The 17,596-nt window shown below is 37.3% G+C and overlaps 1 protein-coding gene across 1 annotated transcript in view; it reads left to right on the forward strand.

Moving 5' to 3' along the window:
• The window catches only part of LOC148940644 (organic cation transporter protein), a 91,057-nt gene that overhangs the window by 23,090 nt on the left and 50,371 nt on the right, over nucleotides 1-17,596 (forward strand). The window contains exon 3 of the mRNA XM_089104794.1: nucleotides 975-1,233. Coding sequence (XP_088960920.1) covers nucleotides 975-1,233 — 259 coding nt within the window. The remainder of the gene's footprint in view (nucleotides 1-974; nucleotides 1,234-17,596) is intronic.

A 17,596-nucleotide genomic window follows, 5' to 3' on the forward strand; every position in this document is an offset into this window, starting at 1 on the left:
ATAAACAGGGTTGATGGTAGGCTACAAAAGTACTAATTTTTTGTACACGAGGGTTCCCTTGGCTCAGGAACTTACGGGAGTAAGTTTCAAGCAGTTCAGAGAAAAATAAAACTTTGTTGGCCCCTTTTTGGCCCTTATTTGGGGATAACCCTTTCCCCCCTCCCTCTTTATTTCTGCTCTTAGAGGTTCTTTTTGACCTAAGGACTGAAGCATATAACTTTTATTCAGCTAAGAAATAATTGGCCCTGTTCAGGGCCCCATTTTGGGTGAAACCAAATAATTTGGGGGAATCACCAACAAGGGTGGTGGTAAAAACATTAATAGTTCCTAAATTTATAGAGAAGTAAGGGATGAGTCATTTTTTGATTTGCTGATTCAAATATAAAATTTCAATAAATTAACCAGAAGACTTCAAATATTACCAATCTTTGTTATAAAATAACTGTTTTGACTTCAATGGTGTATGTGTTTGAAAGAAAAAGAACGAAAAGGAAAAGATTTTACCAAAAAATTGTCAGTTTGGAATAATATAATTATATTGACAGCCAAGAATAGGACTAGTCTAAGAAGTATTTATTTTACTTATTAAGAATTATTGTACTAATGCAATATAGTGCAAATTTTTACAACAAAATTACAAATCTAGCCAATAACTACTGTCGGCATTTTCTTATTTTTGGTTATTATTATTGATGCTTTCACAAATAAAAACAACAGTGTTTTAAACGCATATCGTTTATGTATAAAGCGCAAATAACATTATAGCCTTTTAAAGTTTTTTTTTTTGGGGGGGGGGGTGTGTGTTTACGTATTTGCGGTATTTCCTATTTGTAACCTTTCATTTGTATTATGATTTCAATTTTATTGTTTTTTTTAATGCTACGCCAATCAAAAAACAACTTTTCAAAATACAAATTGTTCTTTACAAATATATTTTTTAAATGAATCTAGTTAATTACATTTCACTATTTTAGCTAAATTGGGTGTGTGACCAGAGCAACTTTCCACCACTAGCTCAAGCCATTTTCTTTGGTGGAAGTATTGTTGGAGGCATTGTTATCGGAGCCGTTGCAGATCGATATGGAAGGATTCCGGCCCTTATTGCAAGTAACTTAGTTGCTGCAGCTGGTGGAATCATATCTTCATTTTCAATGAATTTTCTCGTATTTGCTCTCTCCAGATTTTTAATGGGCATTGCATTTGACAACTGCTTCACTATGATATACATAATAAGTAAGTAGTCTAAATTTATATTGTTGATTTTTTGCGAACCAATGATACCGACGACTCTGTATCTGAAGGCTCTTTTAAACAAACGGTCTACCTTATGGTCAGTCCAGACACAAAATACGTCTGTAACAGTTATAGGTTTTTCAAGGCTGAGCAGGATTCTTTGACTGGTGACGTCGAATAGTATCCTTTCCGAGGCGGGGAGTTTGAAAAATCCTTAGCTTTTATATATTTAGTCAACTTCACTAGTAATTGAGGATATCAGTATTTCTGGTATAGAGGGGTAAACTACAGTCTGGGGTTTCTGGAGCCTTTTTAGGACACAATCTTACACTTCGGATTTTGTTTTAAACTGGGAGTTGTTTTTTTTTGCATAAATTGAATTCAAATTGAAAACACTTGCATGATTACGTTTTTAACAGGTTACAAGTGTAAAACACCTGTTACTACAATAGACACTTAAGTGTTCTGTTAAAGGTTGATGACGGAAGGGAAGGGCTGGTGGAAGGGCCGCTCAAAGTCAAATTGGGGCTTTTTTGTCAAAATTTGGACAATAGTACATATCTAAATTCCTTGAACTAAGCTTATATTAGCAGTGGCTCATGCCAACCTTTTCTACTGAAATGTATTTGTAAAGATTAGGCTACTTGCATGTCTGGGGGGTCTTGCCCCCTAGGGTTGTGTCTGTCATGTCCCCTTGGAAGGCGTTTCTCGTATATTTGAAGTATTTTGACTTAAAAGGGCATCAAAAACGCTATTTCAATGCCATGGGAATGCCAAGGGAGGATGTGGTTGTCCTACAAGTAGTCTTACTTCTTAAAGAGGGTTCCAAACTCAGAAATTACTATCAAATGAGTCCTCCTACAACTCTTTAGGATCATCCACTCTGTACAAAGACCCTTGCAAAAAATAGAAGGCGTGTCGCTCGTTACTAAGTCAACGCTTTTGTTTTGACTATTATCACTGGAAGCTAGTGTTGGGCAATATTGAATATCGATATCGATATACCACACCAAATATCGATATTGAATATCGAAACGATATTATTTCGTTATTTTTTGTATCTACCGGTGAACATCCAGCTGAAAAGATCCAACGGAGAAAGTTGCTTCGTAAATGGCCGAGAAGAAGAATAATGTTATCAATCTATTGACTCATTTATGCTGATACACAGCATGCACAGCTGTGTTTAGAAGTTGGCATAGCCTGTTCGCAAACTATGTCTAGTGAGGACTCTGAAATGTTGCTGAGAACCTCCGAAAGGATCTGTTAAATAAAATACCTTCTAGGCTTATAGACCTTGTTCAGATCACCCTCGTCACGATTGTCACAAACTTCAATTCGTATTTCAAGAAATTATATATTACTCCTGGAGATCTTCTCCAAGTTGACAGTAAAATATCAAAAGATATGTATTTGGCCTTACTGGAATCAGTATCAACAGATGCAAGTGCCATGCCAAACCCTGCGATTCAGCCGCTACAGAATAAAGCCAGTTAGTAGGGATTACATGACGAAGTTTCAATAGTCAATGAAAGGCAAGCTTCGTCAGCAGTTGCATCTGTCATAGCTTTCCAGATTTTCAGTAAGGAGTCTGTAGTTCCAAGAAAAATTTATCCACTCAAGTCATGGAAGTCTCGTAATATGGGTCTCAGAGATACCTATATAAATTTCCCATAAAATTAATGTCTATGCCCGCCACCAATGCCCTTTCTGAGAGCGAATTCTAAGCCTGATCAATTAATCATATAGTTCGTGGCAACAAACTGTAAGTAAGGAGCAGCTCGGCCAAATAACAACCGAAACTCTATAACACGGAAGTTTGTTATCAATAGGTAAATCAAGTGAATTGGCTTTTACGTCAAATCTAGATATATAATATCCATCAAGCCTCATTTACCCATCACCAGCCATGGAAGTCTGAGAAAATTTGTATAACATTTGAGACAGGGCGAAAACGTTCCTAAGAAGTCACAAAATCTTAATAAAAATCACACCATCAAATTCGGCATATCAGAGAATCTTACTGTAAGGGTTTCTAGCTTCCATCTAAAAACTGTGAAATTTCGTAATTTTGCCAGAAGAAAGATCACGTGTGCGTATTTTTTTTTTTTTTTCATGATGATCGTATCGAACTAATGGTCATATAAGAACGGGAGAGGGCTTGCTCAATTGGAAATTACAGTTCTAGTTCCCCATTTTGTGACCAAAACGATTGGGTGGTAGCTAGATCCCCCTCCCACGCCCCTTTTTCCCAAAGTCATCGTATCAAAATTTTGAGACAGCCATTTTGATCAGCATAGTTGAAAAGTCAAGTATTCATGCCTTTGGAGATGACACGGCCCTGCAAGTCCCGGGGGAAAAGATTGTAAGTTGTGAAATATGTCCAAAGTCTACATTTAGAATTTTTTTTGGAGAAGTAAACAGATATTTTTGGGGAGGGTGCATTTTCTGTGGGGGGAATTTTCTGCAGTGGGGATTTTTCAAGAGGAGATATCGCCAAGGGGAGGGAAGTTTCCGCGATGAACTTTCAGGGGGAAACCATACACGGGGAATTTACCAGAATTTTTCTGCTATTTTTTTTTATTTGACTTACTTCCTCTTTGCCAATTTAATTTTACATGTGGAGATATACCAGGGAAACTTTCAAAGGAGGTGAAATTGTCTGTTTTTTTTCCGTTAGGGGGGGGGGGGTATTTTTTACGGGGGAGATTCTCAAGTGGGGAATTTTATGTGGGAGAAACGTTCTATTCAGATATTGAGAGGGGAAAATTTTCAGGAAAAACTTTCCATGGAGGGAGGATTTCCGGCATGATTTGAAAAATAATTAAATAAAACAAAAAAACAAATTTTTTTCAACTAAAAGTAAGGAGCAACAACCAAAGTTAAAACAAACCCCAATTGTTTCGTGTATGAGGAGTGGGTCCCTCTCCTCAATACTTCGTTTTTTATGCTAATTATAACTTTTTACCCCAATTATTAAAAAACAACTCCTGAAACAAAAAAGCTGTTTAATTAGAATAGAGAGATTTTAAAAATACAAAAAAAAGATGGTGTGAAGAGCGAGGTATTGAGGAGCGGTTATACCCCTCATGTACGAAACAATTTCTGTTCTTTTGAGTTTTAAGTCGCTGAAAAGCAGAACCCACTCTCAGGGAAACTATTAACATAAGACTGATTTTGAATAGCCAAAAATAGCCGGTATCTAATTTTTCTTTGTCCTGAGCCCGAGTAATTCCAAATCGGGGTTTTGGTCAAAGGTAGTCCTTGTCAGTCAACCGTTCAAGATGAGGAAAGCTTTAAGAAAAATTGGAACTTTTTTTTTGGGGGGGGGGTGTAAAGAAGGAGGCTTTGACTAGAATTTGCATGGAGAAGCAACATAGCTGTATTGGCATCAGGTGGCTTGGTGCTGCAGTGAGTTGTCACCAGTAGTACAGGTTAAGGAGGGAGGTAGATACACTAGTTCTATGGATGATATATTTAACATGGATATCCCACTCTAAATTAGAAGAAATTATGATCACAAGTAATTTAAAGGAGGACACAGAAATTTCAGGAGGGATAGGAATAAGAAAACCGGGCAAGAATTTGAGGCAACACATTGGTATTATCATAGATCTATAGGGATTTACTCTAAGGTCTAACTCCAAGGCATCATCTGCAATGTAATTCAGGATGCTCATAGGGTTGCTTATTAAATTTCTATTGCAGGTTTCAACAACTGTTGGGTTATTGACAGGTTTCCATCCGTCGGGAAATTTCTTAGCAAGGCTATTAATCATAACTGAAATAGGTGGGGGTCTATTGAGTACCTTGGGGTACTCCATTGTGGACAGGGAGGGGACAGGAATAATGATTCTGATGTTTGACTACCTTCAATCTCTTTGATAAGAAAGAGGCAACCAATTCACCAGGAAAGAACTAATATTGAATTCAATGACAAGTTTCTCAACTAATATATTGGGGTTAACATTAAGTGCTCTTTGAAGCTCAATGGAAATTAAAATTGGCCAGGTATTAGGCTTTTCGAGAATTCTCCCTACGGAGTCAATAAAAGAGCAAGGTAATAGGAGGTAGACATAGATTTGAGGTTCCTGCCTTACCTCAGATCAGATCTGCTGCGGTTTACCTTAGAAACCCACAGTAGAGGTTTCAAGCCCCTATCTGCAAAAATGCGAAATTAAATTTTGTCTTTTTTTTAGAGAAGAATGGCAGGCTAACGGATTCATGTTTTGTACATTTTTTTTCCTTGGGGTGAAGACATCGAATTAGTGGTCCTAGAATATCGAGAGAGTACTAATTTGGATTGAATTTGATCTCTCCATTGCCGTATCTAAGTTACATAAGAGATAACACTTCAAAAAAGTGGCGTTTTCAGCTATTTGTGATGCAACATGACAATTTTGGCATGACAAGAGCCCAATTGTTACTACTACTACTACTACTAACAACTCACCGCAGCACCAAGCCATCTGAGGCCAACACAGCTACGCACGCTCCTCCTCCATCCCAATCTATTGAGAGCCTCGCTTTTTACATCTTCTCAGGAAATTCCAATTTCCTTTAAATCTTTCTTTATGACGTCCTCCCACCCCAGACGGGGACGACCTGCTTTCCGTTTAGCACTAGATGGTTGGCCGAAAAGAACAATCTTCGGCAATCTGTCATCCTTCATCCGCACAACGTGCCCTAGCCACCTCAACCATTCTTTAATTATAGCCCTAGAGGGCGGTATTGAACCACATTTTTCGTATAGCCTATTGTTTGAAACACGATCAGTCAGCTAGGTACCCAGAACAATCCTTAAGCAATTTCTTTAGAAAACATCTAGCAAATCTTCTTCCGCTCTTCAGAGCGCCGGTGCTTTAGAGCAATATATGACGATTGTTAACGCTGTAGCTTCTAAGAGCATATTATTGGTTTAAGTACTTATCATCAAGTTCTTAAAGTATTCTCCTAATGATCAAAATACACCCTTGTCCATGGCTCTCTTCTATCTCGAATTTCCATTACTTACATCATCTTTACTAATAATACTACCAAGGTAAGTGAAGCTACCCACCTGATCAATCTTTTAATTACCCAACGTCACCTTTCATCTTCACTTATTCCTAGCCTTAGTGACTTAGTCTTCCTAACATTAATTTTCAAACCAATTCTAGCACCCTGAACTCGCCAAACCTCTAAAACTTCATTCATTTTGCTCACACTTTCATCTAGAATGCTTAAATTATCAGCATAATCCAAGTCCAGGAGACTTTTTCCTCCCAATTGATTCCGTTGTCCTTTCCTGTGCTCCTTAAAACAAAGTCCATCAAAATAATCCATGCAAAGGGGGATAGAACACAACCCTGCTTAACTCCTGATTTAATACAAAACCAGCTGCTAACCTCATTTCCTACCTTAACCGCAGCAGTTTTACTCTCGAACATAGCACCAATCACTTTAATGTATTTGCCTGGTATACCATACAGGGATAAAACCTTTACTAAAGCTCTTCTATCAACAGAATCGAACGCTTGCTCATAATCTATAAAACTGAGGACCAAAGTTGTTTGAAAACTCAGGCACTTCTCAATTATTAGCCTAAGAGTGAAAATTTGGTCGACACATCCTCTACCTTTCTTAAAACCGCACTGTTCTTCTCTTAAAACATTGTCTACGGCATCTCTCAGTCTAAAAAGTATCATATTACTAAGTAATTTACTACTTACAGAGACCAGACTAATGCCTCGATAATTACCACACTCACTTTTATCACCTTTCTTATAAAGTGGCTTAATTAAGGTTTTCCTAAAATCGTTAGGTACTTCCCCCTTTTCAAAAATCATATTCATAATCTTCAATAACTTATTTCTAACCTCAGTGCCACCATATTTAAGAAACTCATTTACCACCCTATCTGCACATGGAGCCTTATTATTCTTAAATCCTTTTAGTACTGTTGCTAATTCCTCCTCACAAAACAAATCTTCCTTCACATCCAAGGTATCAAAAACTTTTTTCATTTTCCTCTCTATTTTTTCCTGCAACTCTATCTCGGTTAAGCAAGTTCTCAAAATGTTGGACCCATCTCTCTTTAGTTTTTTCCTTATCGCTAATTGCGACCCCATTCCTATCTTTAACTGGGCCAAGTCCGGATTGACTGCTCCCTCTCAATTTGTTAAAGTGCCAGTACAATATTTTACTGTTAGGCCGCCTAGCCTCATCTTCCAGATCCTTGGCAATTTTATCCATTGCCTCCAGTGCACACCTCCTTAGTTCATATTTCTATGCTTTCTCCACTTTCTTTACATTTCTTTTGTTTTCATACGATCTATCACTCAGATAATTCTTGTACAAGTCCTTTCTCCTTTCTATTAAACATAAAGCTTTTTCACTAATATTCTTATTAATAAAAAATCCTGATTTATGATGATCGAAATATTAGTTATATATAGCACTCTAATTTTAGGCTCACAATGCCGCACAGTGGCGTATTGTTTACCAAAGATACATAAAATCTATAGTTGTTTAAATCAGAAGGTTGAAGCCCTCTAAAAAATTGTCTTAGTTGCCCATTTAAATCTTTTTTAGCGATCAAAACAAATGTATAAAAAGCAAGTTGGTATGAGCAATAGCTTTTAAATGAGCAATTAGACATCTATTTACGATCATCAACCATGATGATGGTGCACTATTTCATTTTGATCCTTTCCCATTTTTATGGAGTTTCAAGCTCTTTTTCAAAATTTCCGAAAATTTGCTTTTGCAATAAACTTGTATTATTAAGATGAACTCATATGATAGTTATTGTCCCTAAAACACGATTCACCAAATTTTTTCTCACTAAGCAGTTATTTTTCAAAAGCATTTTAAAACTTTCAGTTACTATCTGCTACGGTTCGCTCTTTACCAGGTTATAGTTATTGCTGCAACCATGGTCGTTACTCTTATCATCTTCGTAATTCTGACAACATTCGACTTCCATTTACTCATTCAGTCAGATCGGACGTCTATCCCCTGACAACCTTGCATGCTGCCTGAAAGACATTACCTGAGTCAGCGAAAAAGTCTCTTGTTTGATATCTTGAGAATAATTATAAAAAAATATTTTCGAGCAATTTAATCCATCTTTTTTCTTTTCTTTTTTTAATGTGCCGTAAGGTGGATGGTAGGGCCAAGTTTGAATTGTATGTTACTATTGTTTATGACGCATGGTACTTTCCTCTGATTTCGTTTGGAGGGTTATTAGTGGTGGGAGGTACTCCACCAGTTTTTCTAGTTTTTTTTCTCCATGGCCTCCCGGCCATGGGGAGGGGGGTATTTGATGATCCATTTGTCTAAAAAAATCTATCAATGTATCTAAAAGAACACCGACTAGGTTTCGTTTATATTTGAATGCTGCCTTTTTAGGTTCTACGCTATTTTCATAGTTTTCAGTAGGAATATAAACAGAAAATAATTTTGGTGAGGGTGATATAGTCATGTTTAAGGTGGGAGGGGGAGGGGAATTAAAAAAAAACAAATCAGGGGAAAAATATGAAATATTTCGAGAGACCTAGGTCTGAAGGCCTTTGCCTGCCTACGTGCCTGATCTCTAGCTTTATTGATCAAACAGTTCGTGGTAACGAACCGTAAGTAAGGAGCTACCCGGCTCAATAGTAACGGAAACTCTAAAAAACGGATTTTTTATACAAATAGATATATATATATATATATATAAAAAATTGGGTTTTTATGCTGATTTCAAATATATAAATTTCATTTAGTCTTACTCATCAAAGGTTACAAGCCTGAGAAAATTCTCCTGATTTTCGGAAAAAGGAGAAAACAGCCCCTAAAAATCAAGTGATCTCAATGAAAATCACACCATCATATTTAGCGTATAGAAAACCCTACTGTATAGGTTTCAAACTCCTATCTGCAAAAATGTGGAATTTTGTATTTTTTGCCAGAAGAAAGATCACGGATACGTGTGCATTTGTTTGTTCGTTTTTTTTCCAGGGGTGATCGTACCGAACCAGTAGTCCCAGAATATCGGAAGAGGTTTCATTCGAACGGAAATCAAAATTTCTGGTGCCCTTTTTAAGTGACCGAAAATTGGAGGGCAAATAGGCCCCCTCCCCCGACCTTTTTTCCCAAAATCGTCTGATCAGAATTTAAAGATAGCCATTTTGTTCATCATAGTTGAAGGGCACACTAACTATGCCCTTGGATACAGCATGACCCCCCATCATAGCCCCAGGGGAAATGTCTTTAAGTTATAAAATTTGCCCATTGTTTGCGCATAGTATTTGTTATTGGGATATAGACATACATTTTCGAGAGGGGGGGGGGCAAATTTTCTACTGGGGGTTTTTCCACGGGGGAATTCTCCATGGGGAGGTAAGTTTCGAGGGAGTGAACTTGTAAGGGGAAATTATACACTGGGGCAATTTTCCAGAATTCTTATATAAAATTCTTTTTAAATGTCTTGCTTTCTCTTTTCCGTCTCAATTCTACGCGCAGAGTGGTTAAGAGTAATTGTCCGGGGGGAATTTTAACCGGGGTTGAATTGTCTAGAGGATATTTCCGTGGGGAGGGGTTTCTCCGTGGATTCGGGGCCAGATTTCCTGACATTATTTAAAAACCGTCAGAAATTAAATTTAAAAAACAAGTTTTCTTAACTGAAAGTAAGGAACGATATTAAAACTTAAAACGAACAGAAATTATTATGTATATACAGGGAATTTCTCCCTCCTCAACACCTCGATGTTGACAATAAAGTTTGTATTTTGTCTTGATTCTTTAATAATTACTCCTTAAACAGAAGAGCCGTTTAATTAGAACAATAAGACGCTTTTTAAAAGTACCTTCAAACTTTAGCACAAAGAGTGAGGTGTAGAGGAGGGGGCAACCCCCCTTATATACGTAATAATTACTGTTCGTTTTGAATTTTAATGTTGCTCCTTTCTTTCAGTTGAAAAAACTTGTTTTTTTATTTAATCGCCTTCAAAATCCATAAATGTTAAAGGTATAATATGTATATGGGCATTGCAAGGGCGTGGCTAAAAAAATTTATGTTTTTGAGGGCCGTAATAAAGGGTCAAATTTTGTTCATAAGCTCTTCTAGACTTGACTATAGTACTTGGCTCTTAAATAAAGTTGACGTCACCATTAAGCGAGCACAATTTGGATTTTGCAAAAAACTTCCGGGTCATAAGGTTTCTATCGATCCAGGGATTATTATCTCTTTGTCAACCGTATAATGGGTAAAAACGTAGCAACTCAACTTTTGTATGGACTTGTAACAACATTTATCAAGATTCTAGCCATATAAGGATGTAAATAAATTGAATAGATAAATACTAGAAGGAATTCAAAAAAATTAATTTATATATTGTTTAAGTTATGGTTTAATTAATCTGTTGTCATCATGTAAATTTTTTCCTTCGGATGACCCAAAGTCAGTACTGAACTGATCATAATTGAGACAATTTTTATCATTGGGCCATTGCGTATGCTTTAAATACAGTACTGTGTGTTTTTACCTTTACAAGAAATTACCCATTAAGTATCATCCTTAGACAACCCGATTTTAAAATAAACTTCCTCTGCCAATGTCTCTTTTACACTAGATTATGAACCAAGACAGTCGGGCCATCGGGTCTAGATAATTTTCAGGCATCTAAATTTTGTGAATGGTAAATACATGATCTGGGAGCGGTCCTAATCTCACTTTTAGCTTCGTTTACGGCTCTTTGAATCTTCTCTATGGTCTTCAGTAATACAGTAATCTACCAGCCCTCGAGCCCTCGCGGGCCATTTACTGGAGTCACTTCAATAAAGATGGTGTTGGATGGTCAACCGCGTTAGTCTCATCCTCAGAATATGCTGAACCGTCCGCCATTTCTGTCTTCAGGCTCTTGGAATCTGCGATTGTTGACAGGGATTCATTGTTCATGTGAAGAAACTCCACCCCGTCAATGCTCATTGACTTCATAGATAGGAATATTCTATCCGTGATTTTTCCAATTAATATTAAGTTTTCTATGAAAATCAATAAATTTTTCTCTTGACTTTGGTTTCCGAGCACCAATTCAGGACCTCAGAACCTTTCTTCAGACTTGGAAAAGGGTGTGGCCTCGGAAGAGTGTCCTCCCTCCAAGTTCATTCTCAGGCCTGCCCCCCGGTTTATCATTCAGATCTCATTGGATACACAAAATATTATTCCCCGTCTGACAGGGCAGCCACCCGAGTTGTGATCTTAAGGCATGATCTATATATCTGGGCTCATTTTTAAATGGTAGCCTTGCACAACGATAAGACAAGGATAAGAATTCTATCTACTGTACCCTTCCCCTTAATCCTCATCCAGAGCTTCCTTATGACTCAGGTCCATTAGTGATTTACATCCACTTCAGCCATTCCACCCTCAGCAATCTTCCTCACACATCACTTAAGCGGCCAATATAAGGGCGAGGAATGCGCAAATGTTAGGGGACGACATAACTTCGCCATTAATAGCTGTACAAGTTCCTCATGTAAGGTAATGAAAGTGGAAAGAGCCAAAGACATAAATCTGGCCTGGGAGCCCGCATAGATGACTCTTTGTGAATCTTTTGACGTTTTTGGCTTCCAACTTCTGGCTTACATCCATCACTGTCCTCTGTTTCTGGCTCTAGGCTCAGAAATATACCAGAGAAAAAGATCTGGATTCCAACGCCAAGCTCAACGGCTAGATGGATTCCAAAACAAAACCCTTTTCCTCCAACAACCCATAAAAACTCAGTACACTTAGGAAACCCACTCGAAGGTGGTCACTTATGGTGGTGTGGTAACCCCAAGAAGGCTAGTTACATGAAGCTTTAAAATAAATGTCTATATTGACCGTTTATTTAATATGGGGACTACGGGCAACTTTAGAAAAGAATACCCATCACGTGACATTACTACCTTATTGGCTGTCTCAGAATTTTCGCTCAGTAGCTTTTGGGCTTTGGGCAATAGCTTTTGGGCTTTCGCTCAATTTTACCCTTTGGGCGAAATTGTCGCTTTGTGCCAAAAAAATGACAGAAAACAAAACTTTGCTATGACGTAAATTTGTTTGCTACTTGAGAAGGTCAGTAGAACTTTCTATTTCCTGTATAATGAGTCTCCTTCCAATATTCTAGGACCATTGGTTTGATACAATCACCCCTGGGGTAAAAAAAACCCGTATCCTTGATCATCCTTCTCGAAAAAATACAAAATTTCACTTTTGAAGTTAATGCTTAAGTTAATGGTATCGCCCTGTTTGGTTTTCGCAATTTTTGAAAAAGGGGTAATTTTTTTCAGGCTCGTAACTTCTGGTGGGTAGCTTGAAAAACTCCCCTCTCTAGGGGCTCATCCTTAATCGCGATCTATTTTAAGCCTCTCTTTTTATATCCTCCCAAGAAGTTCCAATTTCGCTTTAATCCTTACTTACGACCTCTGACCTCCTCCCGTGAAATTTGGGGAACGACCTAATTTTGTTGGGCCTGAGCTAGATGGTCAGCCGAAAAGGAAAAGAAGCTAGATGACTGGCCGAAAAGGACAATCTTTGGTAACTGGGTCTTTCATTTACAGAACGTGTCATAGCAATCTCAACCTTTCTCTCATTATAGCCCTAGAAAGTAGAAAGCGGGATTGAACCACACTTTTTGAAAACTTACTGTTTGAAATATGGTCAGTCAGACGGGTGCCCAAAGTAATCCGTAGTCAATTTTTCTGGAAAAAAAATCCCTCTGTCTTTCGGAGTACCCTCGCTTCAGCAGTACTATTATTTTCGTAAATAACACTAATCAATTTATCTTGTCGTATACCACATAAGGATAGGATTTTCGCTAAAGCTCTTTTATTGGCTGAAATACACACTTACTCATTATCTTTAAAGGTAAAGTCTAAAGGGGATGACTCAGACACTTGTCAATTACTAATTAACGAGTAAAAATTTGATTTACACATCCTCTCCCCTTCCTAAAACTACACTGTTCTTCTCTTAAAACTTTATCTACAGCATCTCTAAGCCTAAAAAGTATCATCATACTAAGTAATTTGCTTTCAGCTGAAAGCAGGCTAAAGTCTTTATAATTATCACACTTACTCTTATCACATTTCTTATAGAGGGATTTCATAAAAGTTATCCAAAAGTCGCTGGTTACTTCCCCTTTTTCAAAAATCATACTCATAATCTTAACAATTTATCTCTAACTTCACAACCACTATACTAAAAAAAAACTCATTATCCTATCAGTACTTGGAGCCTTGTTATTTTTAATCCTTTTAGTACTATTTAATTCTTCCTCAAAAAATAAACCTTCCTTTATTTCCAAAGTGTCACAAACTTTTTATTCTTTTCTTTATCTTTTCCTGTGACTTTGTCACGGTTAAAATGTTCTGTTCATCTCTCTTTAAGGCTCTCCGATCAAACAGTTCGTGGTAACGAACTGTAAGTAAGGAGCGACCCGGCTCAATAGTAACCGAAACTCTAAAAAACGGAATTTTTATAACAGTAGACACATCAGAAGAATCCGACGTTTATGCTAATTTCAAATATATAAGTTTCGTCAAGCTTAGTCTTAACCATCAAAAGTTACGGCCTGAGAAAATTTGCCTTATTTTCGAAAAAAGGGGGAAACAACACCGAAAAGTCATAGAACTCTAATGAAAATCCCACCGTCACACCGTCAGATTCAGCGTATCAGAGAACCCTACTAAAGAAGTTTCAAGCTCCTATCTGCAAAAATGTGGAATTTTGTATTTTTTGCCAGAAGAAAGATCACTGATGCGTGTTTAGCCTATTTGTTTGTTTTTTTTGTTTTTTATATTTCCCCAGGGGTAATCGTACTGATCAAGTATTCCTAGCATATCGTGAGAGGGCTCATTTGAACGGAAATTAAAAGTTCTAGTGCCCTTTTTAAGTGACCAAGAAAATTGAAGGGGAACTTGGCCCCCTCCCTCGCTCATTTTTTCCCGAAGTCACCCAATCAAAATTTTGAGATAGCCATTTTGTTCAGCATAGTCAAAAATTTAATAAATATGTCTTTGAGGATGACTTAATTCCCACCCCCAGTTCCGGGGGGAAGGGCTGCAAGTTATAAACTTTGCCCATTGTTTACATATAATATTGGTTACTACTACTACTGCTAACGACTCACTGAAGCACCAAGACGCCTGAGGCCAACACAGCTGCGCACGCTCCTCCTCCATCCCAATCTATTCAAAGCCTCCCTTTTTACGCCCGCCCATGAAGTTCCCATTTCCTTTAAATCTTTCTTTGTGACGTCCTCCCACCCCAGACGACGACAACCTGCTTTACGTTTAGCCCTAGACGGTTCGCCGAAAAGAACAATCTTCGGCAATCTGTCATCCTTCATCCGCATAACGTGCCCTAGCCACCTCAACCTTTCCTTCATTATTGCCCGAGAGAGCCGTATTGAACCACATTTTTCGTATAGCCTATTGTTAGAAATACGGTCAGTCAGCCGTGTACCCAGAACAATCCTTAAGCAATTTCTCTGGAAAACATCTAGCAAATCTTCATCCGCTTTTCTGAGCACCCATGCCTCAGAGCTATATTTGATCATTGTCATCACTGTAGCTTCTAACATTCTAATCTTGGTTTGCAGACTTATCTTTCTATTTTTTCAAACTGTTTTTAACTGTGAAAAACACCCTGAGCCTTGGCTATTCTACTTTTGACATCTTCACTGCTCTAACCATCTTTACTAATAATACTACCAAGGTAAGCGAAGCAGCCCACCTGATCAATCTTTTCATTACCCCACGTCACCTTTTCATCTTCACTTATTCCTATCCTTAGTGACTTAGTCCTCTTAAAATTAATTTTAAAACCTATTCTAGCACCCTAAACTCGCAAAACCTCTAAAACTTCATTCATTTTGTTCACAATTTCATCTAGGATGCTTAAATCATCAGCATAAAGTAAGTCCAGTAGAGTTTTTCCTCCCCATTTGATTCTGTGGTCTCTCGTTGCCTTTCCTCTGCTGCTTAAGCAAAGTCCATCAAAATCATCCATATAAAGGGGGATTGAACACAAACTTGCTTAACTCCTGATTCAATACAAAACCAGCTCCTTACCTCATTTCTTACCTTAACTGCAGCAGTGTTATTCTCGTGCATAGCACTAATCACTTTAATGTATTTGTCTGGTATACCATACAAGGATAAAACCTTTACTAAAGCTCTTCTATCAACAGAAATGAACGCTTCCCCATAATCTATAAAACTGAGGACCAAAGGTCTTTGTAAACTCAGGCACTTCTCCATTATTGGCCTAAGAGTGAAAATTAGGTCGACACATCCTCTACCTTTTCTAAAACCGCACTGTTCTTCTCAGGTGTTTTCAGGAGGAATTTTTTTTCTAGTGGGGGGTCAGGGTCGGAGTAAGGGTTACGGGGGAGGATCTCTCCATGGAGGATATTTTCTTGGGGGAATGGACATTTTGATGAAGGGGGTGCAACATTTTCCCTGTATTATTTAAAAAAAGATCAGATATTAAATAAAAAACGAGTTTATTTCCACTGAAAGTAAGGAGCAACATTAAAACTTAAAACGAACAGAAATTATTACGTATATGAGAAGTTTCGCCCCCTAGTCAATACCTCGCCCTTTACGCTAAAGTTTTTTAGTACTTTCAAAAGAGCTATCTATTCTAATTAATCGGCCTTTGTGATTCAGGGGTTTGTGATTCGAAAAAAATTCGAACTTTAGAGTAAAGAGGGAGGTATTGACTTGGGAGCGAACTCTCTAATATACGTTATAAGAACATACGAATATAGAAATTCGTTACGTAAGTTGATTTGTAAGTTACGTCAGAACAAAATTTCGAGAAAGCCAATTAGCCAAAACAAGGAAAATTAATATGCGAATTCCGTTTTAATTATTCATGTACGGTGAGCCAAAATCAAAGCTGCATTAATTCAAAACCGTTCAGAAATTAACTGAAAAAACAAGTTTTTTTCAACTAAAAGTAAGGATTGACATTAAAACTTAAAACAAACAGAAATTATTCCGTATATGAAAGGGCTGTCCCCTCCTCAACGCCTCGCTCTTTACGCTAAAGTTTGTCTCTGTCTCACATCTTTATTTTTTAAAACAATAAAAAACTTTATCGTAAAGAGCGAGGTGTTGAGGAAGGGACAGTCTTTTTCTTATACGGAATAATTTCTGTTCGTTTTAAGTTTTAATGTCGCTCCTTGCTTTCAGTTAAAAAAATCTTGTTTTTTTTAGTTAATACCTTAAGGAATCACCCTATCTCGTCCATTACATACTTTTTTAGTTTGTGTGACCAAACTATTCTTAATTGATTGGTCTTGCTGTAACTTATATTGCTTTGATAAGAGATCAAATGAACGCCAGATACTAAAAGCCAACATCAAATTTCTTGAAAATCTTAGAAAAACCATTTAACTTCCCCCGTTTAGCGATAGAGATAGAGATATTGAGATTTAATGAAACTTACATCCTTAGAAAGCGTCAATTTTTTATTGAACGGAGCAGAATTTTCCTTTTAAAGTTTAGGAAAGGGCAGTCCCTATAAATAATCTAGTATACCTGATCGGAAAACATTACGATTCAGCTCAAAAGAAGTCTTATTAAATAATTTAACAGTTTTGGAAGTTTTCTGTTGTGCTAATTGCATTTACTGAAATCTTCGCGGACTCAATGCACATTATTTATGCTGCACGCATATTGATTAGACAGCATTTTGCTTAACAATTAGTAAGATATCATAGGTATACTTTATTTTAAATTAGCCTCTCGTTAGCTTTTCCAGCTGTTGACATATCCAAGATATATCAATTTTTACCTAAATTGCTTCGGAAGCTTCTTTTGGTGCTGAGAACGTCCTTAACTTCGTCCTTGAACGTCCTTACCACTAATTGAGGCGTGTAGCCTCGCTCCTGTCTTCAACTTGGTTATGTACAGACGGACAATTTCCCCTCAATTTTTTAACATACCAATACAGTGTTTTACTATTATGCCGTCTGGGTGCATCTTCTACATCTTCAGCAATTTTAACCATGACCTCCATTTCAGACTTCTTTAGTTCATATTTTAATGTTTTCTCTACTTTCCTTACATTCTTCTTATTTTCATTTGATTAATCACTCGAATACTTCTTTTAAAGGCCCCTCCTTTTCTTTCTAGACTTAAAGCATTTTCACTAATATTTCTGGCTGTCTTTCTAACTTTCCTCCCTATGACACCATCTGCCACTTCACATGCTATTTTCCTAAAATAATTCGATCCATTTTCTATATTGTCAAATTTTAGACTCTCTAATTTAGTATCCAACTGTTCCTGGAAAGCTTGTCTCAAATTCTCATCTTGCAGTCCACTAACGCATAACTTCCCGGAA

The sequence above is a fragment of the Artemia sp. Qi Xiang Cuo genome, chromosome 19 (genome assembly GCF_049724085.1).
Source record: "Artemia sp. Qi Xiang Cuo chromosome 19, ASM4972408v1, whole genome shotgun sequence".
NCBI classification, from domain to species: Eukaryota; Metazoa; Arthropoda; class Branchiopoda; order Anostraca; family Artemiidae; genus Artemia; species Artemia sp. Qi Xiang Cuo.